The sequence below is a fragment of the Equus asinus genome, chromosome 13 (genome assembly GCF_041296235.1).
Source record: "Equus asinus isolate D_3611 breed Donkey chromosome 13, EquAss-T2T_v2, whole genome shotgun sequence".
NCBI lineage: Eukaryota > Metazoa > Chordata > Mammalia > Perissodactyla > Equidae > Equus > Equus asinus.
Genome location: NC_091802.1, coordinates 44,610,758 through 44,638,216, shown reverse-complemented (window position 1 = coordinate 44,638,216; position 27,459 = coordinate 44,610,758). Strand labels below are relative to the sequence as shown.

General features: G+C 57.2%; 1 protein-coding gene across 2 annotated transcripts in view; it reads right to left on the bottom strand.

Annotated features, from left to right (window-relative positions):
- Window positions 1-6,422: 6,422 nt before the first annotated feature.
- CRHR1 (corticotropin releasing hormone receptor 1) overlaps window positions 6,423-27,459 on the bottom strand; it is a 48,851-nt gene continuing 27,814 nt past the window's right edge. The window contains exons 4-14 of one of the 2 annotated variants that reach the window (XM_070483415.1): window positions 24,814-24,933; window positions 19,936-20,021; window positions 12,919-13,025; window positions 12,031-12,151; window positions 11,676-11,829; window positions 11,311-11,371; window positions 9,363-9,435; window positions 9,027-9,112; window positions 8,651-8,786; window positions 8,436-8,477; window positions 6,423-7,795 (exon numbers count right to left, since the gene is read on the bottom strand). In XM_070483415.1, the coding sequence (XP_070339516.1) occupies window positions 7,655-7,795; window positions 8,436-8,477; window positions 8,651-8,786; window positions 9,027-9,112; window positions 9,363-9,435; window positions 11,311-11,371; window positions 11,676-11,829; window positions 12,031-12,151; window positions 12,919-13,025; window positions 19,936-20,021; window positions 24,814-24,933 (1,127 nt within the window). In that variant the 3' untranslated portion in view covers window positions 6,423-7,654. The remainder of the gene's footprint in view (window positions 7,796-8,435; window positions 8,478-8,650; window positions 8,787-9,026; window positions 9,113-9,362; window positions 9,436-11,310; window positions 11,372-11,675; window positions 11,830-12,030; window positions 12,152-12,918; window positions 13,026-19,935; window positions 20,022-24,813; window positions 24,934-27,459) is intronic. The other variant, XM_044745848.2, reaches the window with a different exon arrangement.

The window sequence follows — 27,459 nt, the reverse complement described above, 5'->3', positions numbered from 1 at the left end:
ATAAAACACATTTTACTTTAACTTCCAAGGAGTAAGCATGCGGTCACTGATCTTTCTTAAGGCCCCACCTTAAGGAGCAGTCGCCTTCCTTGTGAAATCCACACCCATGAGCCATCTCCAACGTCCAGCTTTGGATTCTTTGAAGAAGAGGGAGAGCTTGAAAGGACCTTACAAGTGGTTGGCAAGTGGAGCTGTGTAGACTTTGACAATCTCCTCCCACCCAATTATTTACGTTAGTCTCACCCGCACCTAATTTGACAGCTAATTTTTTACATGACACAGATTATGTCTTTCAAAGCATCTGACTGCATTTTCATAAGAAACAGCATCTCTCCCTGTGTCCTTCTGTTTCATGCATTACTGTAACATTTAATTAGGTTACAAACAGTAAGTACAAGGGCAAGTTAACAGTCAGAAATGTGTTAGGAAACAAAGTCAAGTGACTGGGGGGCGCACCCCCAGCTGATGTGGGGAGAGCTGGCAGGCCCAGGGAGGAGCCTCCCAGCTGCCCCTTCAGTATGGCATTGGTCAGGGCTGGTTAGGGAAGGGGGCAGCTTATGTAGTTCTTGTTTTTGTTTTTAATAAAGATTGGCACCTGCACTAACAACGCTTGCCTATCTTTTTTTTTTTTTCCTTCTTCTTCTCTCCACAGTCCCCCGGTACATAATTGTATATTCTAGTTGTGAGTGTCTCTGGTTGTGCTATGTGGGACGCCACCTCAACATGACTGATGAGCAGTGTCATGTCCCTGCCCAGGATCTGAACCGGCGAAACTCTGGGCCGCCGAAGCGGAGCGCGCTAACTTAACCACTTGGCCACGGGGCCGGCCCCTGCAGTTCTTATTAGATCGTAGCAGTGTCTAGAGTGGGTGCACCTCTCTGTGTCCGAGCAGCTAGGTGCTAGGCACAGCAGGGCACGCCAGCCCTTTACTGTGTGCTGTGATAATAAAACTCTTTCTGGCCCCCCCCAACTGCTTATGTTCAGCCTTTATCATCACTCAGGGCTCCGCTCTCCACATAGGGAGTCTCAGGTCTTTTAAAAATCAAGGACAAACACACCCACTGGGGTAGCTATTATTGAAAACAGAGATCATAACAAGTTTTGGCAAAAATGTGGAGAAAGTGGTACCCTCATATGTTGCTGGTGGGAATGTGAAATGGCGCAGCCATGGTGGAAAACGGTTTAGCGGCTCCTCAACAAGACAAACACAGAGATAACGTGTGACCCAGCCATTGCACACTTGGGCACGTACCCCAAAGAACTGGAAAGGAGTGTTCCAATGAAAACTCGTACACCAATGTTCATAGCAGCACCATTCACAATAACTCGGAACAGGTGGAGAGAACCCAATGTCCTTCAATCAATGAACGGATAAATAAAGTGTAGTGGACCCATACAATGGGACATCATTCAGCCATAAAAAGGAAAGAAGTTCTGATGCTGGCTACCATGTGGCTGAAGCTTGAAAACTTTATGCTAAGTGAAGGAAGCCAGACACGAAAGAACGAATATGGTATGATTCTACTCTTGTGAAATCTCTAGAATAGGCAAATCTATCGAGACAGAAAGCAGGTTCGTGGTGGCCAGAGGCTGGGGAAGGAGGCGTGGGGAGCGACCGCTTAATGGGTGTGGGGTTTCCATTAGGCTGATGAAGAAGCTCTGTAACTGGGTGGTAGTGATGGTTGCACAAGTGTATTTAATGACACGGAATTGTACACTTTAACATGGTTGGAAAGGTAAGTTCTAAGTTATGTGTATTTTACCACATTTTAAAAAGAACAAAACAAGGACCAACTCCAGTCCCCTCCAGGGGCACTGTGCACAGGAGAGGCCTCATTTTAGCTCCTCTGGAACTGTCAGACGAGCACGTCACCTGATTTGGGGCTCAGAAAACACGGGCACCCCAAACAGAGCCTGCTCCTGCCCTTCCTCTAACATCTACCCTTGGGCTCTTAGTGGCCTGAATTCAGATTCTCTGTAGCCTCATTCCTCCAAGGCTCTTGCTGGGACCCAGCTCACTGAAGGCTTTTGGGTGTCTGTGCAATCGCTGCTTCCTCAGATCTCCCCATCCTGCCACCAGCCCCAAGCCCCCAACCCAGCAGCCCTGGACTTGCTCTTCTCCAGGGCCGCTTGGTGTGTGCTGCCCTGGCAGGTGTGGTCACACAAGTGGGCGATGCCCTTTGGGGCTCTGGCCCACTCCCCAAGTCTGTTGCTATTCCAAGACTCTGCAGCACCCACCTGTACATCCCCCAGATTCTATCCCTTTCCTCGAGGGCGTCCCCTGAATCTGCAGCTTTTGCTCCCTCCTGCCGCCCCCCTTAGCTATGGCTTGGGCTCTCAGGATCGCTACCCAGGGCAGGCCAAGGGGAATGTCTCTGCCTTCCTTTTGGGATGCAGGTGGCACCTGGAGCATTTCTCTTCATCCACTCGGGGCAGTGAGGGCAGCAGACCCCAGGCAGTGGGTCTTAGCCCAGGGTGGCTGCTCAGGAAGGATGGGGAGGGTGCCTATCTCACCTGGCCCAGTCACTGACCCCACTTCCTGGCCCAGTGTCTTCCTAGCTGCATGCTCTAGAGATGGTGCAGATGCTGAGAAGGGACTGGATTGCCATCTGCTTTCTCGCCCACTACCCTAGTAAAGGAGGCGAGAGAGGCAGGAGCGCACTGGCGGGTCCCATGCCCTCCCACCCTAGTCAGGTGCCCGCTGTGCTCTCCCAGTCTCCTATTAGGTGCACTGAGTGCCCGGACCCTGCTCCTGCTCCTGCTCCTGCTCTCCCCTGCCTTGGCCCAATGGGCAATGAGGCTGGGCAGCAGGCATCTGTCCATGACTCCTTGGAGGGGCAGAGGGAGTGGGTGACATTCTGGTGACCAAAGGTGGTCTCTGGAGTTATCCCCAAATGATGATCCCACTGGTGTTTCCAACACACTGAGAGCTTTGAAAAATACACATGGTCCAGGCCTCTCTTGACCCCGAGCCTGCCCAGCAGGATCTGCAGGGGTTGGCGGGTTGTAGAGGGTAGGGACCAGGAGGCGATGCTCTGAGATGGAGCAGGGACAGGGCTGAGGATGCTGGGGAGCTGGTAGCTGGTGGCTGGCCTGGAGGCTGAGCTGGGTTCAGGGAGTGGGCCTCTGAGCCCCATGCTTTGCAGACTCCTAAATCCAGCTTCATCTCTGAATGCTGTTTGTTCACAAACTGGAGAAAGTGAAGAATTTCCTTAGGGAGGGTATTAGGGGGGCAGTGGGGCAGGGAGGGGCACCCTACAAAGGACTCCTGCTGCAGAAGGGTTAAACACTGCAGGCTGAGTGCGGCCAGCCTGGGTGCACATCCCTGGGCCTCACTTTCCCCATCTGTTAAGTGGGGATAGCTTCACCGGCCTCATAAGGCGATACGAAGAGTAGGTGAGATCCACACATGAGGGGCTCTGGCGCCTGGAGCCCAGGAAGCACTCAGTCAATGACAGTCAGGAGAGCTGTTGGTGAAATGCTGGAAGCAACCCCTCTGTTTTGACCAGGGATGAGCAGCTGAGTTTGAAGTCAGGGGGCTAGATGAGACAAGCCTGAGAGACCCCTGAGCTGGAGGCCAGGGACACCCTCGCATGGTCTGGGCAGGGCCTGGGTGGGTGCAGAGAGACCCACAGAGGCTTCTGGTGGCCTGGGCTGCACTGTTTACAGTTAAGCATCATTTTAAGGAGTAGAGGGTGGAGGATGTTGGGAAGGAGTGGAAGAGGCTGCTGGGTGCCAGGATGGATGTACCCAACCCTCATTGCTCCCACCTAGCCAGGCTCAGCAGCTGGACCCAAGCTGGGCCATTTTTGGGTGATCCCATCTTCCCCTGGGACATGTCCCCAAACAGACAATCTGAAACCCTGAGGCCTCCTCCCTGCTGCCTCCCCTTGGAGCTACTTTATTAGTCGCAGCCTCCCAAAACCCAAGCTCAATAACTTCAGTCAACCGAGCGCTTGGAAAGAGCCCTGGACTTGGAGCCAGAAAACCTGTGATCTCAGGGGAGTCCCTACACCTGTTTCCTCGGCTGTAAAATGGGCTGGTTCCTCCCTCCGTGGGCTAGTTGAGGATTAGATGATAAATGTTATAAAGGGTTTTGTGGATTGCAAAGCAATCTACAAATGCCCACAATTAAGGTATTGTTATCCAGATTCCAAGACCTCCCTCGTTCCCAGATCTGACTCCGTCCCCAGTCCTGGTCTGCCTATCAGCAGCAGGGGGCCTGAGGAGGCCTGGAGGGGAAGCTCAGGAGCCCAGGGCATGGGCTCTGCTGTCCTACTCAGGCAGGCAGGAGGAGCCTGAACTGGAAAACCATGCTCCACAGTGTGGCTTTTCCTCTGCTGCTGATCTGTACCCATGAGGGAGGGTCTCAAGGAGGAATGGGCTCAGGCGGTGGGCATTTTAGGGGACAGCAGCCTCTGGGTGTGGCATGGAGAAGAAGTCCTCCAGGCTGGAGAGAGCAGCCTGTCCCACAGTGACCCCCACCCTGCAGCTGTCCAGCCCCTCCCCGCAGAGTAGTGACGTGTGTCTGTGGGCCCATCACACCAGACTCACCCCCGAGGGTCCTCTTCCCACCCACCCACAAGTCAAACCTCAGGGCAGAGGTGGGGTGTGCCTTGACCCCACCACCAGAGCCCAGAACACACACCAGCCGTGGAAGGGTTAACCCTTGGACACCTGCCTCAGGCAGGAGGGGCTGAAGTTCTTTGGGGTCCAGATGTTCCCAGCTGCCCCTGAAGCAGCCCCTCCACCCTCACAATCCCTGGATGGAAGGGGTCCCAAGGCTCATCTGGACCAGCCCCTGCCTGCCCAGGGACCCCCTACAGCTTCTCTGATGACCACCAGCCTGGTCTTGGGGGTGTCCTCTGATGACCTTCCAGAGCCAGCAGCTCTGAGCTTCATAGTCGGTTGCTGGTGTGGGTCCCGGGGAGCTGCTCATCTCTGTCCCCATCTCAGCGGCCAGGGGTGCTGAGCGCACAGTAGGCGCTTGGAGGGAGCCCATCAGCTAAAGCCACGAGGAGGCACAAGAAGGAAAGTGGGGCACTGCCCCGGCTTGCCCCCCTCAAGACCCCTTGTCTATGCGAACCCCTCACAGAGTGCCCCCACTCCTCCCTCCTTGGGATGCCCCTGCCCCCTCTTTGTGTCATTGTCCAGGAACAGCCTCGCTGTCTCACTTCTCCTCCTTCCTTGGGTGAAAGGTGAGTTGAGAAAGATACTTCAATTTGTGGCCGTTTGAGACTCATTGGTCACTTCTGGTCCCTCCTGTCAGTCAGGACCCTTTATGGGGCTCCTCCCCCACCCCCAAGTTGCTCTGGAAGCTGTCAGCCTATCTCCATCCCAGTGTCCCCTAGTCCCCTCCTCACGTCTACCTCTGCTCAGCTGGTCCCCCCATCTCTCTACTTAAGGGGACAGAGCTAGGGGAGTTGGCAGAGCAGGGTACCCAACACAGCCTTCAGGGACACCCCCAGCCCCTCCCTGGGGCCAGACCCTCCCCCATCAGATCTCCCTCCCTCAGTAGGAGCTTCAGAGCTCTCAGCACGAGTCGTCTCGGTCTGTGTGTCCTGGGCACACACTTACACCTGCACGGCCCTCCTCCTTGGTCAGAGACCCAGAGGCAAGACAGGGATGCCCCGGTCCTGGTATGTGCCAGAGGTGGAGTTTTGGTGTCCCCCCACCCCTTAGGTCACAGGACACGCTGGCTTCCACCGCATACTGCTGTGTCTGAGCGCGCTCTCTTGGCCTCCTTGTGGCCCATGTGGCCACTGGAAGTGCAGAGGGATTAATGCCCCTTGGGTGCAGCCTTCACCCGTGACTGATGGAGTTGGTGGATAAATAGCCCTCACCCTTTGGGTGGGATGATGGAAGTGTCTGTCCCACTCTGGGTCCCCAAGCTTCCAGCAGGATTAAGCTCCAGCTGCCCACAGCGGTGGCCCTGTGGCCACACCCACCCTTCCTCGCCACCTTCCTTTCCTGGCCTCACGTTCTCACCAGATCCCTGTGCTCCAGTCTGCTTCTGGGGAGCCCAAGCTAAGACAGCATTCAAGCCTGTTCAGCCCCCCACCCCCAGCTTCCTAACTCTGCTTCCTGTTTCCAGCTCAGCTCCTCCCCAGGCCCCATGGCCACACCCTTTGCTCAAGCTGTGCCCCGCCCATGGTGTCCTTCACCTGCACCCTTCACCCATGGCCCTTGGCCCTTCTCTCCCTATAGCTCGCCCGCTTACAGAGCTGACCTTGTTAACTGGGCCTGGCCAGACCCTTGCCCTTCTCCTAAGTCCTCTACTAGCCTTCTGGGACTCGCCTAGCACCCCATCCTTGACAGTGTGTGAGTGCTACCAGGTTTCCCAGCCAACAGCATCCCTGAAGACTGAGATGGCCTCCATTTCTCTTGGGGGCCCTCTCCACCCAGCCCCAGCACAGTCCAGACCTTCACAAATGCTGGTTGAAAAGATAAATACTATTATTTACATCACCACCCACCTCACAGCCAACACCCTCATCTCCCAGCCCTGTACCCCCAAGGCTCTGCTCTGGCTGTCCAGTACCTCTGGACATGGGTAGGTCCAGGGGGTGCTGGGCCAGTCCACCCCAGGGTGTAAGCGGTCCACTGACTGGTTGCCCCAAGAGCCACTTGTCCGGCTCTGGGGCACTGGGGGCAGAGAGGTGCTGAGCACCTGTCCCTTCTCCTTTCTTTGCTTAGCTAATGATGCTGTCCCAGAAGCCATCCAGGGGCATGAGCTCCCTGACCAGCAGAGGGGTTGCCCCAGAGGCTGGGCCCCTGAAGCCAGCAGGATGATGGCCCCAAATACTCTCTGCCCCTCAAAGAGAGGCTGGCTTTGGCTGAGACACCCCTTGGCTCTTGCTCACAGGACATTCCGTCACTCCCCCACCCCCATCTTCTCACAAAGGGATGCCCCTGGGGCGGGCAGTGACAGCAATCAGGGTGAGATTATTGTTGGTGGTTGGGTGGGGGGGGGGCCCTGTGGCCAGCAGGGTAGCAAAGGTCCACAGGTGCAAGGCAGCAAGACAGGGCATTTCTGGGGGCAGTGCCACAGTGCTGGATGAAGTTCTGGTGGCTTGGGAGGGTTTCTAGTGATGTGGCCTGATGTCTGATGATGTCACCCAATTTCTAACGATGTCACCAGGGCTTCTGACAACGTGGCCTTGGTTCCCAGTGGTGCTGGAAGGCATTGCTAAGGCCCAGGGGCATCATCTCATGTTGGATGCTGTCGCAGGAGTTTCCTGTGATGCCCCCGGGGCAGCAAGCGGCCCGACATTTGCTGAGGATGGCCCCAGGGCTCTGGTGGGCTGACCTTTCTGTGCTCTGGGAGCAGACTCCTCTCAGAGGGACCCATGTGCTGCTTTGAATTTCCCGTCTCCCCATTTCCACGCCATGCTCAGCCTATTCTCCAGGGGGCCTGTGGCCCAGCCTGGTACTATCAGTTATTGTCCGTCGTCCTGTGGCCCAGACTGCTCTCAGGTCTAGAACTGCTGCCCAGCCTGGGGTTGGGGGGGCCTCCCAGGCTCTCAGTACCAGCTGCTCCTGGGGGTACAACGTGTGGGAAGGAGCTGGTCCCTCTGCAGACGGGGCAGCCGGCTGAGCCTGGTGATCATCTTCCCAACCATAGATCTCGGGGGCTGCTCCCTGGCCCTCCAGCTCAGACTGCCGTGGACTGCTTGATGCTGTGAAAGCTGACACGGGTCGGGGAGGTGGGGATGGACATGGCGCGGGCCACCCGGGCACGGATGGAGTGCTTGTCCTGCCATCGGTGCCACCTCTTCCGGATGGCAGAGCGGACCTGTGGGCGCAGAGCAGAGCATAAGGTCTGAGCCTGGGTCTCAGGACCCTCCTCCCTCCCCTAGGGCTGCCGCAAGCAGCTATACAGGTAAGCAGCTGCACAGGAGAGCAGCTGCACAGGTGAGCAGCGGGACAGGTGAGCAGTATACAGGTGTGAGGTGCATAGGGGGCCACATAGGAGGTGGCGACATTCACATCATCAACATTATTGATTTGCATATCTGTTGGGACAATTTTCTCAAGTGTTCTGAGGTAGGGGTGCTTTTTTTAAATCCACACAAAAGTGCCACAGGGCCTTTGCCATGAAGAACCCCTACCCTCAGCCCACAAGAATCCCCTGCTGGAGAGCTCAGCTTCCTGAGTTTAAATAAGCCATTTCATAGACTCATTGATGAGACTGAAGCCCCAGCTTCTGTGCCGCCCCCCATGTCAGCTGCCTATGAAAACAAAGAGGGTGGGCTTGCTACTGCAGGAGCAGTGTGGAAAGGGGGCCAGGGGCCCTCCTCGGCTCCTAGCAGCATCCCGACAGGGACCTGGGAGCAGGGAGGAGAGAGCCTGCATGTGGAGGGCAGGAGGTGGCTACAGACAAGCTCTGGTCTGACAGGCCTCCTGCCCTCCTGGGCCCAGCCCGGGGTCCTTACCTCGCTGTTGAGGAAACAGTAGAACACAGACACGAAGAAACCCTGGGGTGGAGGGAGAAGGCGGGTCAAGGGCCTGGGGTGGGTGTGGCGCCCCCAGCCTCTGGCTGCCCCCCTCCTCTCCCCAGCTTTGTGCCTCTGCCTAGGAGAATCCCCACCCAAGGAGGGGCAGGGGACGTGGGGTGGGGGGGGGGGGAGTGAGGGTGGGGCAGCTGTACCTGGAAGGATTCCAGGAAGGAGTTGAAGTAGATGAAGACGACCCGGGAGACCTCGTCCTCCCCAGGGTTCACGAAGAACAGCATGTATGTGATTCCCAGCAGGGGAAGCAGCACCAGAGTGGCCTTCACAGCCTTCCTGGAGGAGGAGGGTGCCAGGGGTGGGGAGGCCCAGGGTCACAGGCCACCCCAGGATGGGGCTGGGGCCTCTGGCTTGGTGAACAGGACCGGGTCTGGGGGAGGTGGGTGGCAGGTCCCAGGAAGGCCTGAGACAGGGGAGCTGGGGTTTCAGGAGGGACTGCAGGGCCTGGGGGGTGACCCTGGCTCAGAAGCTAGGCTCTCCGAAGCCCCCATGGGTGGGGGAGGCAGGACCAATTACCTGTACTGAATGGTCTCAGACGTGGTGGATGCCCGAAGTTTGGTCATGAGGATGCGGACGATGTTGAAAAGGAAGATAAAATTGATCTGCAATTTGAGCACACGGTGTGATGGTGTGGGCATGTACGAGTGCAAAATGTTAGGGGCAGGAGGTTGGGCCGACAGGTCAGGGACTCAGCCATCTCAGGTCTGGTCTTGGTTCCCTTGTTGTCATTCGCATTGGCACATCCTGGCCCTGCATGTCCCACCTCTAGGCAAAGGGATCCTTTGGCTAGGGAGGCGCTGATGGCCCCTCCCCCCATGCCCTTCTCTCCTGCCCACCTGCCCAGGTTCTTACCAGTAGGACCAAGATCATGGGGCCCTGGTAGATGTAGTCGGTGTACACGCCAGGCCTTTTGCCAAACCAGCACCTAGAAGGCCACAGAGGGGAGGCGAGAGGAGGGTCATGTGGGTCCAGTTCAGTGGCACAGGGAGGGGTAGTGGGTAGGACTGGGGCTGAAAGCCAGGCTCTGGGGGCCCCAATTCCAACCTTGGCAGAAGGTCAAGCCATTTGACCCCACCACAGTGCCTCAGCTATCCCACCTGCAGAATGGATAGCATCCTCTATTAGGAGGTGTAAAGCTGAAGGCACGGAATTGTGGCAGGAGGGGATTGTGGAAAAGACCACTGAGCAGAACAGGCAGGGCCCAACACACCACTGCTCCCCTCGGTCCCCACTGTGGCTCTGACACATGCCCATGTGGTGCCTTGCACTGCACCTTGTCACACAGTGGGCACCCAACAGCTAGCAATCTCTAAAGCCGTTTAACTGCAGCTTGAACCACCTCGAGGCAGATTCCACAGGTCCCACCTGTTGGGAGAGGCAGAATCACTTTGCATTTTCCTGCGTTTCCCTCCAGCAAGCTCTGGGGAGGTCTGGGGGGTGGTCAGGGACAGGGAGGTCCCATGTCCTTGTCCAGAGACCATGGCCCCGGGGATATGCAGACTCGTGCATGTGCCTAGATCTCATGATGCTTCCATAAACCAGAACTGAGATTTTTATGTGAAACCTCTTGACTTTTTAAAGGTTGGCAACAAATTCAAATTTTCAACAAACACTGTGCAGACCAAACGCAAGCTGTCTAGGGCCAGGTCCAGGCCTTGGCCTCGGGATGTCAAGATTGTTTCTGATGTCTCAGCCCTGGATCCCTTCGCTGCAGTGTCAGCATCTTACCAGTAGGTGGGGCTCCAGAGCCGCTCGGAGGAACTTCAGCTTAGGCGACCTTTTCCATCCAAGACACACACAGAGACACCCACACCGGGCAGCTCTTCCTCTCCTCCCTTGTACTCACACCTGCACACCTCCAGGCATAGGCACCACTGCCCAGGCCACCACTCTGGGCATCACTGCCAGGCCCCCAGTTCTGTCTGTCAGCTGGCCACCCTCCCAGCTCCACCAGCTGTGCAGAGGCGTGAGCGCCAGCTGGGCCCAAGGCAGGAAAGAGTCACCCTGATAAACATGAATATCATTTTCCAGGCTCCTTGTCGAGCCCAGTGAGGTTGCGGCGGCCCCTGCTCCCTTCTATGTGGGGAGAAGAATTGTCACTGTGACGGAGGTGCCTGGCACCCCAGTCAGATGGTGGGTTCCTGAGAACACTTGGGCAGAGAAGATCCTGGCCCCTCCCTCAGCTGTCCACGTCCCCTTTTTCTGTCTCTCTCTCAGTGGGTCTCGATCTTAGCTGCACATCAGAGTCACCTGGGCAGTTAAAAGACACCCCAGTGCCCAGGCCACACTCCAGACCAATTACATCCAACTACACAGAGGTCAAGCCCGGGCGCCAGTACTTTGTAAGCTTCCTGGGTGATTCTGACGTGAGCTGAGGCCGAGACCCACTGCAGCGGAAACTTAGTTTTTGGGGGTGATTGGGAACACCTTCCTCCATTTATCCAGGCACCTCAGGACTGCAGAGCTGGAAGGAGCCTCTGAGATGGTCTGGATCAATTTCTATTAAATCCATGGAATCTTTTGTTAAGTCAATCTTAATATTAATAGAAAACATTTATATGACGTTTACTATGTGCCAGATACTATTCCAAATGCTTAGCCCAGCTCAGGCAGAGCACTAGTCGGGAGCCCGGACTGACCAGCCCCAGCATCCTCCATTTATAGATGGAGAAACTGTGGCCCTGACAGGGCAGGTGATGTGGCTGCAGGCCCCTGGGGAGTGTCAGGCAGAGCTGGGCTGGGAGCCTGGACGTCGGGGCTCAGGGGCCCTGAGGGCAGTGAAGGGAAGGAGGTGACTTACTTCTCGTTGTCGTAGTAGAGCTTCCCAATGGCCCAGGCCACGATGATGGGGAAAGGCACACCTGGGGGAGAGACCGGCTGTCCCAGAGCCTGACAGTGGGGTCTGGGGGATGTAGGACCTGGAGGCCCCCCGTGCAGCCCAGGGCCTAGAGGCGGGCAGTGGTTCCCCGGGGTAGAGTCTGTACTCTAAGCCCACATGCTCCCTTCAAGATGTCCCCGCCACCCCCAACCCCCAAGTAGGGGCAGAGGGCTGTGGTGCATACCCCCACCCCAAGCTGGCCTCAACTTCTCAGGCGCCCAGCCAGCTGGGCTGAGTGTGGGGGAGGAGAGGGCAGCCCCGCCAGGGCAGGGGGCTGGCCCGCTCACCCCAGCCAATGCAGATGAACATCCACTTGCGCAGCCGGTCGGTGGAGTAGGTGAGCACGATGGCCGTGTGCAGGTAGCAGCCCTCTCCAAACATCCAGAAGAAGTTGGTCACGTGGAAGTAGTTGTAGGCGGCTGTCACCAACCGGCACCAGCCCTGCAGCCCCACCCCCATCAGAGATGACGATGAGCCAGGGCACGGGTGGGGGCAGCAGCAGCACCGACCCTCTGCCTGGGCCTCCTCTCGGCAGGATGGGGCACCCCCCAGGCTCCACTCCTGTTCTATGGACCATAAGGCCTGGCCCCTGGCCCTCCTTCTCCCTTCCTCTGACCCTGGGCCTGCCCCTTCAGGACGCACCACGTTGCTCTGGTGGACTTCAGGGCTCATGGTGAGCTGGACCACGAACCATGTGGCATTGCGCAGGATGAAGGCCGAGATGAGGTTCCAGTGGATGATGTTTCTCAGGCATCGGATGCTCCTAGGAGCAGCAAGGGAGGGTGGGTGATAGAAGCAAGGGGAGGAGAGAGAGGATGAGGGACAAGTTGCCAGCATCACCCCAGCCCAGGTGTATGGTTGAGGAAACTGAGGCTCAGCAAGGAGCTGACTGGCTAGGTCACACTGGGAGGTGGTAGCAGAGGCTCTCCTGATGCTCCACAGGGCCCTTCCTACTTGTGGCCTGCCCAGCTCTGGGGCAGAGCCTGGCACCTAGGTGGTGCTCCAGGGACCAGGGGCTGCTTACTTGTTGGAGATGCCCCTTCTCCCGGGGGCCCCTCTGCTCCCTATGGTTCCAGGTTTGAGGGCCAGAAAACATCAAAGGCTTCCAGCAGATGCCTCACTCCCAGCTTTCAGCCTCATGCTCAGCTCTGCTCCCTCCCCCCCATTCCTGGCACTGACCTGCCTGGCACTGCCACTGGCATGCTTGGCAGTAGTGCTGGACCAAGGCAGGTGTAAACCCAAAGGGGCTCCAGCATCCTGGCCTCTTAAATGTGTGCAACTGGTCTGGGAGTGGGTGATACAGGTGAGCCTGGGCTTTGGCCATCCCATCTTCCCGCCAGCAGTTACTGGGCAGGGGCAGAAGCGCCCCTCCTAGGAGTTCCAAGACACTTGGGACTCCTACATCTGTCACCCCTCCCACTGAGGTGAGGGGTCAGGATCCCCCTTCCCAGCAGCTGCAGCCCAGAGCTGCCCTGCCTCTTACTTCTCCACCCTGCTTAAGGCCCAGGGACAGTGCTGGGACCTTCTCACCTGAGCCGCAGAAAGAGGACAAAGGCCACCAGGAGGGCCACCAGGGAGATGCAGTGGCCCAGGTAGTTGATGATGACAGCGACATGGTAGTGTACCTTGCTCTTCTTCTGAGGTGGGAGAGAGGGGCAGAAGTGAGGCTCCCACACAGCCGCACCCCTGCGCTCACGGACGTGTGAGGACGGCCCCATGGGCGGCCGGGACAGAGTGATCATGGTAACAAAGCTATCCCTCTTCCTGCGCCCCGACCCGTGTCAAGCATTGCCGAGGGCAGCGGCGTCCAATTTGAGGGTATCTCTCTGCCCTGGAATCCCACGCTCTGTCCACTGCTCTGTGCTGTCAGACAAGTATCCGTGACCTTGAGTCTCCACATCACGCAGGGTTCCCCACTCTGCGTGCACAAACGCGTGTGCACAGCTCACAGCTGTGCTCTCACGCTCACATTCCCACTTAGTCCTAGCACCGGGGGGCCCTCGTGGGTGCAGACCTCTAGGACTTCCTTCCTGCACCCATTTCTGAGTTGACCCACCATCTCCTCCATCAGCCCTAACTCCCTCCTGTCGCAGTTGAGGCCGCTCCTATCGGTAAGGAGAGGAAGGGTGGTCGCTGTGGAGCAGCATCCAGAGAATCATTAGAAACCAGAGAAAATCTCTCAGGGGCCATAACTCGCTTCCTCGGTCCCACCCCTGGCCCAGGAGGTCTGCTCGAAGTGAACAGGGTCCTGACCCGGGACTCTAACAGAGTCTCCAGTGTTATTAGTTCATTTCATACACTGAAGGAAGCTGGAAACATCGTGGTCCCGTCTCCAAGCAATGTAAGCTCCATGAGTGACGAAGCCTTCCTATTTACAGAGTATTTCATATCTGTTATCTTCTCAACCCCTCAAGGAACCCCGTGGGAACAGCTGAAAGGGGTGTGGACTTTACTTTGCAGAAAACCAGGCCCAGAAGTATGCCGACTCATTCAAGGCCACTCAATTTCAAACCGCTTCTTACCTGCACAAGGTATTCAGGCTGCAAATGGTCCCCACCCAATAATGGGGGGCTGGTGATCCCCAGTGCCCGGCTCTATGCAGACCCCTGCTCCCCAAGAGCAAAGCCCCCATTCACCCTTTTCTAGGTCCTGTGAGGGCAGGGCTAGAGAGCCAGAGTGTGGATGTTGGAAAACAACCGGCTTTTCAAAGAGAAGTCCCTGTTAGCACCCCCTCCCTTACCCTTTCCAAGCTCTGGGGTGGGGCTAGGGAATGATGATGCACAGAAACTGGCCAGTATTGACAAAAAGGTGAGCTCACAGAGGACTTGTGTGTTTTTTGAGCCACCAAAGAGCTCCTGGCTCTCCGTGGACCTTCCTGTCAGAATCAGAGAGCCCACGGATGTCATAGCTAGTCCTAAGGGATCAAATCCAGCCCCACCCATCTTCCAGCTGAGGAAACTGAGGCCCAAACTCACCCACCCAGGGACAAGGGATGCGCCTCTGCGGCAGGACCCCAGCAGGCATCTGAGAAGGGGCCAAGCCCTCCCTCCTTGCTCTCCCTGGCCCCCGCCGCATCCCTTCTGAAGGGGCGTCCTCACTGAAGAAGCTCTGGGGTCCAGGAGGCCCAGGGAGCTCTGTGCTAGGGCCTGGTTTTCCTGGCAGAGGCTGTCAGGAGCATAGCAGGAAATCACATTAGCAACTCAGGTCTCGGAAGGGGCGAGACCCAGGGGGCTGTAAATGGAGGCAGGCGAGAGAGGGCAGAGGGTAGTCATCACTGCCATGCAAATGGGGAGCGTCCTTGAGTGCCTGGCTGTCATAGATGCCAAATCCAGAGACTCCAGAAGACGTGCACACATCCAGCCTGTCTGCAGCTGGTACCTCATTTCCTTTTATTAAATTTTCCATAATCTACCCTGTGAAGCCCCTGGGTAGTAAGAACGTCTGTGGGAGCCCAGACCCACATGGTGTCCCCGCTCTGTTCACAGGCTCAGGTGGACGAGACAGCAGAGTGTGTAGGGAGGCCCTTTGCCACCACCTGCCGTCAGCTGCCCCCCGCCCCGGCCACTGCAGCAGGCCATGCCTGGGTCATTTGCTTTAGGCTGGGATGGGTCATTTATTAAGCACCTCCTGTATACTGGGCACTGCATCAGGCACTTTACAGACGTCATTGCTTTTCCTTGTCGCTGCTGCCCTCGGAGACTATCCATCTGTCCTTTTTTCCAGCTGAAGAGGCTGCATAACTGGCCCAAGCCACCCAGCCAGCAACTGGAATTCGGGTCTGCTTGACCTTAAAGACTCTCGTGCCCTGTCCCCACAGTGCACTTCTTGGGGGAAAAGGAGGGGCTGAAGACAGAGGCATTCTGTCCATCCTGGCCCAGGATCCTTGGAGAGCTTCTGCAGGAGGATGGGGCTCCACAGGGATTTTCTCCACCGAGGCTCAAAGGGGAGAATTCGGCCAAACCATTCGGGGTGCCGTGTCTGCGTGACTCAAGCTGTGTGAAGCTGAGAAACAGCGAGTCAGCTGGGAGTTACAGTGCAGAGAGAGGCCGAGAAGACTGCTGGAGAGACAGCAGTGTCACCCCAAGAGACGACCAGAGTCACCAGGACAGATAGCCAGAGACACCCTTTGAGATGGCCAGCAATATCCTGAGAGGCGGTCAGTGACACCAGAAAGAACAGCCAGCTACATCGTAAGAGATACCCAGTGACACTCCAAGAGACCCTATTGACACCCTAAGAGACATCAGTGACCTCCTGAGAGAAAGCCACCATTCACTGCAGACGCAGCTAGGTGTTTGAAGGACAAACGGACACAGCCAATCTCCGGGGACCTGATCAGTACTCTGTCCCTGTCCAATTTGGAGACCTAAGACTGGCAGTTACCCTGAGGAAGGTGGCACAGTGTGGCACTGGGCAGAGGCCACTCTGCTGCACCCCCAGTGACCAGAATCCAATAAGTAATTAGTGCTGGGTCAATTCTGACCAGACTCTCTGCAAGACACATCTTGTCCCAAACGGCAGCAGTGTCAGACTTGTCTAGAAGCCTTTTCGGGATGGGGCAGAGTCCCCGCTGCCTGGGCTCTCTCCCATCCCCAGCTGGCCCCACTTTGTGGCTCTTCCTTTCCACCTGTGTTTCCTGAGCTACTCCCTCACCCCACCAGTGGGCACTCCAGCAACATCAGCATCACCTGGGAGCTTGCAGAAATCTTAAGAACGGCAGACTCTTAAGCCCCACCCAAGACCCACTGAGTCAAAATCTTCATTTTAGCAAGAAGCCCAGATGATTCCAAAGCATTTCAGAAGCCCTGGTCCAACAACCCCCCACTGTAAGCAGGGAACCCCGGCCCACAAGCCTATGCCCCTGAGTCCCTTTCATGTCCCATCACGGTGTGCCCTCCCAGGATGTGCCTAAGGCCCAGGCTCCCTGTGCTCAGCAGAGTGTGGGGGAGGGGAGCAGAGCGTGCAAGGTTCGTGAGACGGGGGAGGGGAGAGTCTGGGGCAGTCGGGAGGTCCCTGCAGTGGAAAAGACAGCGTGTGTGTGTGTGTGTGTGTGTGTGTGCGCGCGGGGGTGCTGATACGGGGAGCAGGGGCCCATGTATGGTGGTGCTGGGGGGTCAGTGCCATCCCTAGGGGCTGGGCCATGCACAAACCAAGCTCCCTCTCTGGGGGCTCATCCCTGGTGGTGATGGCTGTCAGCAGATCTCCTCCCCGCCTGGCCTCTGGGCGCCCTCACAAGTCCCATTTCACAGGCAGCCGTCCTGCGAATCCATTATCTGCAATCCCCTTGGGGTGCTGGTGCTTAATTAGGGCTTAGCCTGGGCCCAGAGCTGAGAAACGGGGCTGCTCCATTAATTGGAGACTCTCCTCTTCGCAGTGACTCCGGGAGAGGACAGAGAGTGTTGGGAGTGGGGAGGGGTCTGGCCAGGCTGCAGCTGGCAGAAGGGGATGGCATTTTAACTAATTAAATTAATTGATTATCCAGAGTGCTAGGCGACCAGGTGGCAGGGACTGCGGGGGAAGGGGATGGGTGGCAAAGCCAGGCAGGGCAGGCTGGGATGGGGGTGGCAGCCCCTATCCTGTCGGTAACCAGAAGAAGGGGGTGCCCATGTTACCTGTGGTCTCCTCATGGATGACCCCCACCCCCACCCCAGGTGTACACTGCCACTTCCCCTGACCCCAGGTGAGGTGAGAGGCAGAGGAGTGGCAGATGGATGGAGTGCCCTCCACAGGCCAAGACACAGGCGGACCCCACCCTCCCTCTACCAGGAGGCAGAGATTGTGTTACTCTCGGCTCTTTTACAGACAAGGAAGCTGGGACTTAGTGAGGCTGAATTACCTGCCCAGGGTCGCACAGCACAAGTGTTGGAACCAGAATCCAAACCCCAAACCGTCCGCCTCCAAAGCTCACACTGTTCTGTGATACTGCCCAAGAGGGGACTGATGAGAAGCTGGTGCTCCCCCATCCTTCTGGCCCTTACCCTGCTGGTGGAGAGAGGGAGAGACCCCTGTCCTGGTGGAAGGGATGGGAGCTGCAGGACGAGGAGAAAGGAAGGCTGAGGGCAGCTGTCAAAGACCTTGAGTTTGAAGGGTGTTGGGGGAAAGGCAGGTTGTTGAGAGCCGCCAGTCAGCCAACTACAAGAAAAGGGCTTAAATTAGAGCAGGAGAGCTTTGGGTGAACCATGAACTTCCCCTGACATTCAGGAGGCTCCAGTGCAGGGAGTGAGGCTGGGAGCAGCTGCGACATCTCTAGCTTTGCCACTGTCCAGGAAGGGGACAGACACCTGCTCTGCTGGGGTGGGGGCAGGGGTGTCTGTCCTAAGGCAGGAGGCTGGAGACCAGACCCTCAACTGGAGATACATCCAGTTGGAGATACATTGTCTGCCTCAGGCTCTGCAGACCCAGCAGGACGCTCAGAACACCAGGTGGGGTGCAGTGGTGGGGCTGAAGACTCCTTGCCTTCGCCATCCCTCCCTCCTACCATCCTCTCTGGGCATCAGCTGTGGTCCTAAGAGTCACCGACTGCACTGATCTGCCTTTCTAAGCATGAGCCCCGTTTCCCGTGCCACGCCCTCCCCACGCCCCACTGTGTGCCAGGTAAGGAGTTCTCCACCCTGCTGAGTGGTCTTCTTGCCAGTACCCCACCCCATCCAAGCCCAGCTCTTCTGGATGAACTGTTTCCTGACTTGGAACCCCACTTCCCTCCCCTATCTAGGGAGTGCCCTCATCCCCCACCCCAGGACTTCCCAGTGGGCTCACTGTGTGCATGCTTAGCAACCTGGGGGCTCTCTTTGCTGAGGTCAGGTGGTCAGGGAGCCAGCCAGGCCACCCCAGCCTGGGTGGGCCACATGTTCTGGCCTGTGTGATCTGAAATGCCAGGGAGCCTCTCCCCCTGCATCCCAGGGAACCTTTTCATCCTGCCAAAGCAGCACTATTCTTTCAGACTAAGCTTCACCCTCTCTTTGCAGCTTCTGGAAGGAGACAGCAGAGCCCCAAGATCTCAGGGACGTGAGGTCAGGCAGCCTGGTGGAGGGGCTAACAAAGCGCTCAGGACGGGGTAGGGTGCTAGGGGTAGAAAGCTGTCCTCTCACCACCCACCTCGCTTCACACCCAGTACCTGGCGGTGGGCAAAGGACAGCTGGACCCCAAGGCCCCCGGTTCCAGGCTCTGACTCACTCTGGCCATGTGACCTTGCGTGAGTCACTCCCCCTTCCTGGGCCTTAGTCTCCCCATCTGTGAGGTGAATGGGTTGCACTACATCAGAGCTTCTCACTTTTTCCCCATCAGAAGGCTCCCCCGGAGCACTTGTTAAAAATACAGATCCCGAACTCATCCTTGGAGAGTTTGATGTATTGGGTGTTGGGTGTAGCCCTGGGACCTATGTTTGAACAAGGGCTCCGGGTGATTCTTATAACCATGCAGGTCTAGGGACCACAAGATGGGATGGCGCGTCCGCAACCTCCCTCCCGATTCATATCTTTTAGGTGCTGGAATTCTCAGGACTGCCTGGACCAGCCCCTCTCTTCCACACCCTGGAAACCTGGGGCCCTCGGACGGCTTGGGGCATCTTCCCTTCTGCCCTTCACTTTCTTCTCACTGGTTCTTCCAGCTACATGACCCCCACCTTCCTCAGCACTCACTGAGGGGTGGGTGGAGATGCCAGGGAGAGGGCAAGGGGCACAGAGGCGGCAGCAACACCAGGAGGATAGATACACCCGTGCACCTGCTAAATGTCACCCTTAAAAGATTATTCATTGCGGCACTGTCTGTAATAACCAAAGACTGAGAATAAAGATGGTTAAATAAATTACAGTACATCTGCACAACGTGATGTTATGCAAATGTGGAAAAGAATGAAGATGCTCTTTATGGACTGATACAGAACAATCTCCAAGATGGATGATTACACCAAAAAAGCAAGGTGCCAAAGAGTGTGTGTAACACGCAGCATTTGAGCAAAAACAAAAAAGAATATATATACACGATCACACACATGCGCAGAGAATGTCTCTGGGAGAGCACTTAAGGAGCTGCAAAATGGTTGCCTCTGGGGAGGGAACCCGTGGCTGGGAAGGGGGGAGGGTGGGGCAGGGGGGGAGACTCTTCTCTGTATTTCCATTTGTATCTTTGAATTTTGTATTATGCAAAAGCAATATCTTCTCAGAAACATTTGAAGATTTAAAAAGCTCTCTAAGGGCTTTTTTGACGGCACTGCTCCCCTCACCCCATCCCTCACTCCGTTACAGGCCCCCATTGGACCTGGATGTGGTACACAGGTGGGTGTGGTGGAAAACGGATGAGAACCCGACCCAATGAGTGAAGGAGGAGGGGAGGAAGGGACGAAGGCCCAACTCATGCCTGCCAGAGCCCGCCCACTGCACGTCTGGCTCGCCCTCCCCCGGGGGATGCCTGCTCTGGGCGTGAGCTCTGGCTCCCCAGTCGGCTTCCCTTGCGCCAGGCCTCGGTGTCAGCCTCTGCCCACCACCACCCCTGGCCTCGCAGCAGGCACAGACCCCTCAACACGGGCAGCCTCGCTGGGCCCTGCCTCACCTCCTCGGTGAGGATCTCCTGGCACTCGGAGTAGTTCACGCGGGCGGCCCAGCTGCCATTGGCCAGGCACTCCCGGTAGCCATTGTCTGGAAAAAGAAGAGAGAGTCAGAGTGACCCTGGACTCCTCTCCCGAAGAGTAGCCTGGGCATCTGTCTGTCCATCTATCCATCCATCTGGGCCAGCACAAGGGCCTGCTGGCTAGGCAGCTCTGGGGTGAAGTGGGGAGAGGGGCTTCCCTGCCACCCCCACCCTCCTGCCCACTGGCCCCCAACAGGGGTACAGTGGCGACCCTAACACCTGCCCATAGGGCCATGGCTCTGCCCACCCAAGCTGGCATGGTCATGCCCGTGGGACTGGCCCAGGGCAGGCTTGACCAGTTCACCACGCAAGCCTGTATGCGGTGGCAGATTATGTGGTGGGTGCCCTTCTGAGAAATCTCCCATTCTGGGGTCTCACGTGGCAGCAAAAAGAATGGTGAGATCTCATGAGTCAGTTCTCGTTCACGTGGCTGGGCATGACGTGACGGAAGGATGTGTGGTGACAGCTCACGTGGCACACTGAAATGGCAGGGCTTCGTATGGTGGACTCTCTGTGGTGAGGTGTCCCGTGGGGGTTCCTTACATGGCAGGTTTCACATGGGGTGGGGCTCCCAGGGCAGGTGTTGGGGAAGGTCCCCATGGTGGCATTTCCCTACAGCAGGCCTTATGCCAGAGGGTCATGTTGTAGGGACATCCATGGTGGAGGTTTCTTGGGATGGAAAATGACAGGTGGTAGGAGTGTGCTGGGGGATGTCACAGGGGGTGGCTTTCATGTAGCACATGTAGCAGGGACCTTATTATTAGGGTCTGCTGCAACTGGCTCCCAGCCTGGCACATGGCACTTGGGAGACAAGACAGGAGAGTGGCCTGGGGAGGAGCGGGGGGCCATGCGGTCACCAGCCTGGATTGCAGCCCAGAACCTGTCACCTTCTAAGGAGGTGGGGAGGGGCCCTGTGGTCCGAACTGAGGCCTGGCTTCAGGGCTCTGGGATGGCTGGAGCTGCACAGAGTGCCCCCTGCCTCTTGCCTCCCCCTGGGGCACCAGGGCCCTGAAACCCAGAGGGGAAAGACCAAGGGGTTCCGAATCTTGAGTCTTTTCTCCTTTGCTGGCAGCGGTCACCCTGCCCTACCCCAAGCCCCTCTCTGGCATCAGTGACTCTAGATGTGTTTCCTTGAGTTAATTCTGGCCCTGACTTCAGGCAGATCTAGCTAGAAGAGAAATTGAGTCCTTAGCTATTTCCACTGGACCCCCTGCCCTACTGCAGGCTCCATGGCTCCCGGTGACCCTCACATCACAGCCCCACCCCAGCGGGGCAGGAGGAGGGCTGGGGAAGCTGCTTGAGTCCCAGGGCAGGGACAGAGCACTGTGTGGGAGCCACAGGCGGGGCCCTAGGCCCAGCTCAGTGCCACTGCACTATGGCAGCGACCTCAGCCAGCGGCCTCTCGGGCCCCTCTCCTCATTTGTAAGAGGAAGGGCTGGACCAGCTGATCCCCAAGGCACTGTCCAGCCTCAGCGCTCTTCTCTGCTGGCAGCATCAGGCCTGGAGGGAGACGACGGCGGGGGGGGGCAGTGGAGGGGAGCTGCTGCCTCCCCTCAGTGGGAGCCACGGCCTGGCCTCCAGGGCTCCCACGCAGAGGCCTCCTCTCTAATCCTGCTTCCCGGCCCCTCTACTCACGCCGCAGCACGCCAGTGGGGAAATGAGGCTAAGTGGATTTTTAAAGCTCCGCGCAGCTTCCCTGCCAGAAGGCCTGAGTCTCTGCAGAGTTGAGCCCTTGGGCAGCATTCACGAAGATGCGGCTGATTCCCTCCTAATTGCTAAATGAGGGATAAGCTACCAGGGGGTTAAGAGCTCAGGACTGGGTTTTCAGGGACATGTGGGGGAGGCAAGGAACCAGGGGAATCCAGTGTGTCTGCCATGGGCCAGAAGCTGCTCCGGAATGTCTGCAAAGAAAGGGGCTTGGGGGCAGAGAGCTGGTTGGAAGGGGCACGTGGGTGGGGGGCGAAGGGGGGTCTCTTGCCTTAGGAGAGGTGGGACAAAGTAGTGTTAAGAGAATGGCTTTCGACCCAGACAGCCTGGGTTCAAATCCTGGCACCACCCTTTGCTAGCCGTGTGACCTTGGGCGAGTCACTCAACCTCTCAGCTTCCTTATCTGCAGGATGGAAACGATCTTAACAATGGCTCCTCGTTCAACATTTTCAGTTAACACGAGCGGAGTGCTGGAGCTCTACCTGGCGTGTGGTGGGGGCTGTGATATTGATTATTATTGTCTTGAAGCTGTATTTATACAACCTTACATAAGATTCAGAGCATGTCACTTATTTCTATCAAAGGGGGTACAAGTGGGGATTATGGGAGGAGCCCCCTTGGCTCAAGCCCCATATTCGCACCCTCATTGGGGTGAGAGCCTGGAGTCCCTCCCAGGCCGGGTCATGGGCTGGGGTAGGGGGGAAGTAGGCTTTGTTGGGAAGGGGGCAGGGGATCCTGAAAGAAAATAGGCCCAAGGAACGAGCAGCGAGCCGTTACCAAGGAGGAGGCGACCTCCTCGTCTTTAATTGCTGAGCTGAGCAGTCCTCCGGGAGAATCACGGGAAAATGGATATTTTTGGAAATGCTTCCCATCCATTTGAAGATCAGATGCAGCAGGAGGGAGGGCATTAAGGAAAGGCCTAGAAGGCCTGGCAGCACCTCATCAGTAAATGGGTTAATTAGTGCCTAATGATTAGGTGCAGCTCTGGGTTCCCAGTTGCTACTGATTATACGGGTGTGTTCCTCATCCTTCTGGCTCTGGGGGCACCTGGAACTGGGGCGGCTTCCAGCCCTGCCCCCACGTCAGGGACCCATCTCCCAAGCTCCTCTCCTGGGATCACAGAGGGAAGGTCGAGGGGGCCGAGAGAGAGCACCTCACCCAAATCTCCCACCCATCCTGCAGGTGGAGACACCGAGGCCGGGAGAGGGCCAGTGCCGAGGGCTTCTTAACCAGCTACAGACGGAGCTGGGGCTGGGACCCGGGACTCCCGGCTTCCACTTAAAGCCGGGCTGGCAAGTCGAGCAGCATGTGCCCAGGCACTAAAAGTTTATTTGGGGCCTGTCAGTTCACCCTTAGGGACACAAGTGGAGGAGCTCGTGGAGAGTGGCCAAGGCTGGCTGCAAAGGTAGGCAGGGCCGTAGCCACCGGAAGCCTGGCTGGCCCCATTCAGGGGTATGGACTAGACCATGGAGGTAGTGGGGAGCCACAGAAGGTTGACTCCAAGCACAGGTGTGACAGGGTCAGATGAGGAACTAGGGTTAGAGACTGGGGTGCCTCAGACGGGGCAGCGGCATTGGGGATGGAGGGTCAGACACGAGGATCACTTTGCAGGCGGAATTGACAGGACCTAGTGCTGTCATGAAAGAGGGGCCTCCTCCTAGAAGCACCCATGCCCCAGCCCAGAAGCAGTGGGCGCACAGCACGCAAAGGGGGTGCTGGGAGGACCCTGATTTCCGGGTTTGGCTCCACCTCCAAGCTTTGTGACCTCCGTCAGCTACCAGCCTCTCTGTCTCCATTTCATAACAGTAAAATGGGCCCTGCTAAATTGGAGGCTGGTGGGCTGTGTACTCCAAATCTCCTTTTAGGTCCTCCTGCCCGTGTTTCCTCCTCTCCCCGCGCCCAGTCTTTCTTCTCCTTCTGGGGTCCAGGATGTGGTTGCAGACATGTGAAAATGCGTGCTCCGGCTGTTCCCGCCTCCTGCCCAGGCTCAACGGCTCCCCAGGGCTCTCCCACCCCTCCTTGGTTGCAGCCCCCAAGCCCAACCCCCTTCCTCCAGCTGATAAAGGAGAGAGGGGCAGGAGAAAGAATTGGGAGTTTGAGCTGGACAGTCTTAGAAGCCCTGTCAAACAGCCCTCTCCGTCCTCAGACGAGGGGCCGGAGGCATAAGAGGGGGAAATGTGCTAAAGGTCACGCAGTGAGTCTTGGAGTGAACCACCACGTGTCACTGGTCACCCTCGGGACCCTCTTGGGGCTCTGAGCTCAGGCCCACCAGAGCCCAAGGGCCCACCCAGGGACTCCACCCACCCCTCAGATAGCTCAGGGCCCATGGCCTGCAGCTGCTGCTCTCTTGATAAGCAGAGGCCGTGAGTCATTGACGGGGGAGAGCAAATTAATTCTGTGGGTGGCAGGTGGTATAGCAAGGAGCTGCAAAGCCCTCAGGGGCAGGCACAGGGCCCCAGGGAGCAAGGTGTTTATATGGGGATCGAGTATCCAAACTGACCCTGGGTCTGTCCTCTCCCGCCCCACCCACCTGTGGGCCTGCACGCAGGGCCAAGGCCCCTGCGTCGGATCTAAAACTCTGAGTCCGCACCTCCTGGCTGGAGGGCCCTGGGGAGGCCTCGTAACCTCTCTGAGGCTAGGGTTCTCGTCCGCCACGTTGGGGCTATTCTGACGATTCCTGCCCTACCTCAGGGGGTGTCGTGGGGTCACATCGACTGGCCCAGTCTGTCAACTGCAGAAGAAAGTGTCAGACAGACCTGGATGCAGTTCCAGCTGCCCCTCTTACCGGTTGGTGACCTCGAGCAAGTTCTCTAACCTCTCTCAGCCTCAGAGGCCTTAGTTGCATGCTGAGCACTACACAGTTCCATGCAGGGTCTTGCAGGGGGCGCTATGAGTCAGCAGTAAAGAGCACACAGCGCCCAGCAGAGTACAGAGCTGGCCTTTGGTAAATGGTAGCTGTACCCATGAGAGGTATAGTTGTGATTATTGTTATTGTCATTATCATTATTATTTCCCCACCTCCAACGAGTCCCAAGCTGTCCCCATCCTGTCCCACCTCCCGGCACGTGGCCTCCCCTCCACACGCTCCCTTACTTGTGGTGTTGTAGCGGACACCGTAGAAATAGGCAGGGCAGGGTCGAACCACCAGCTGCCCCGCGGGGCTCCGGGGCCAGCAGGTGCCAATGAGGTCCACGGATGCATTGCACTGCAGTCCTGGGGGCAGAGACGGCAGGTGAGGCAGAGCGAGAGCCCCACTCCAGTGTCCTACCCCACTCCCCACTGGCCCAGACTCGCACGCCAGCTGAGGACAGAGCATGAGCAATGACCCCAGAGCAGAGATGCAGAGGAGATGCATCCTATGCAGAGGAGACACCGGGGGAGGGAATCTAAATTCAAGGCTATGGCACTAGGGAGCCAATGTAGGTTCCAGAGCAGAGGAGGACAGAGATGCTGGAGGTGATGGCAAAAGCTGAGGTCCTGGCTGGCACTTAGAGGAAGGCTGCACATGCTTCAGGTCCCCTGCCCTGACTTCATGGCCTGGAACAGCTTGGAATAGACCCAGCCAACCCTTAACCCAGCCCCCTCAGACAACTCTAGAGTCAAACCACATCTGCGCTGGCCTGCAGGGAGGACCCAGCTAAGGGAGGAACCAGTTAGCCCACCTTCCAGCTGGCCTGAAAACTGCATTTACTGAACATACACTGTTTGTACTCTGATCTGTGTTGGGCCCTAAGAGAGGACTGCCTGAGGAGGGGACTATAGGAAGAAAAAGGAGGAAGACACCATCTGGGGGAGTAGAAAGGACACTGAACTAGGAATCTGGAACACTGGCTTCAGACTGGGCTGTGCTACTAATTTGCTATGCGACCGTAAGCAGGTTGCTTGTCTTCTCTGGGCCTTAGTGTCTTTATCTCTAACAAAATGAAGTGGTTGGATCTGATCAGAAATTCTTAATCTCAGTCTACTGGAAGCTTTAAGGGTTCACAGTCTTGGAAATTAAATGAAAAATTTGGCTTATACATGTATTTTAATTGGGAAAGGCTCTCCTTACATTCTCAGAGGGGTCTGTGACTCAGAAAAGGATGTACACAGTTGAACCGGAAAGAGAATGTCAAAGTCCTCCTCCAAATATTTTCCCTGAATTAAAAGCTTTTTGGAGTGGAGTGTGTGTGTGTGTGCCTATGCTGGGACAGAGCTGAGGCCATGCTAACACTTCTGGAGAGCAGGGGGGCGCTTCTGGTCTCCAACAGGTGGGCGCTGGGCTGAGGACAGTCCTGGCATTCCCCTCCCTGATGCTGCCCCTTCTTTCTCTGCCCTTGGATGCCCCTCTCCTGCGTAAGGCTGGCACACGGGGCCTGTAAGAACCAGTGTGCCCATCATGATGGGAGAGGGTGAGTAATTCTTGGGACTGGCACAGGAATGCACAGACAAGCCAAGCAGAGCCATGAACCAGTGGGGGCAGCCTCTTCAGGGCTGGGCATGAGCAGCTGCCAAACCCTGGCTGGCGCCCGCCTGCCCTCTCCTGCCCAGATGAGCCTGACTCCAGTCTCTCAGGAAACAGCCCCGGGTTCAGTTGGCCTCCTTTCCCTGCTGGACACAGGGCAGCGCTGAGCACCACTTGTACCAAATGCTGCTTTTTCTTTCTAATCAAAGCTATTCAGAGGGTGTTCGTGCAAATCAGGGCTCAAGGGCAGAGGCCTTGAGGCCAAGTGGTTTAATTGAAAGAGAAAGAAATCTGGACCGGGGCTTAATGGACACGAGGAGCCGGCAGGCCTGGCAGCTGGGGTGGGCCAAGCCCTGGTGCTCTGCCACCGAGAGCCTCCAAGAACGCCTCAGGGAACAGTGGTGGGGGCCGGAACGCCAGGAAAGCAGGGCCATGCGTGGCAAGAGCGCGCCTGGTTGGGACTTTAATCTGTCCTGGGTCATGCTGCCAGTGCGGAGTCCAGAGGAGGTGGGGAGCCGGAGGCACATGGCCGCGGGGAGGGAGGGATGTTGCGGCCTGTGCTCAGCTTTTTCAAAGCCCTTCTTCATATATTTTGTTTGATCCTCATCTGCTCTGTAATGTCAGCATTCCCTTCTTACAGGTGAGGAAACTGAGGCCTCCGGAAGTCAAGTGACTTGCCCAAGTTCACGAGTCAATGAGTGAAGGAACGAGACTCAGGATCGGGTGCTTTGGACTCTAAATTGAGTGCTCTCTCCATTACCCCACGTGGTGTGCCAACAGAGGGAGGGGACATCAAGGAGGCAGTGCGGAGGGGAGCAGCAGTTACTGAGGGCTGACTGTGTGCAGGCACGTGCAAGGTGCTCTGCGTACACCATCTTTTAAGGACACCATCGTACCTTCCTTAGAGGCTGGTCATTCATTCACTCACTCACTCATGCACAGCATCTCCCGAGCCAGGCACTGGGAAGATTAAATGGGATATCCGGTGGGGCAGCAGCTGGAACCGCCTACCACACCCCGTCAGTCAGCATGGCTTCTGCCTTCTCTCCCTCCCTCTCTCTCCTGCCCTGGACAGTTCCCCAGAGCTCCTCTTGCAAAGAACAGAGGGCAGGGTAGGACTGGGCACCAACAACAGCCAGGACCAGGCCAGAGCCAAGGCAGGGACCGGCCACTGAGCGGGTGGCCCTTCTGGCCTTGGGGACCAGGTACCAGCCCCTGCCCAGAGCCCTGACCTCGCCCACAGCTGCTCGTGGGATATGGGGGTGGGAGTGCACAGGGCAGATGCCATTTGCCCC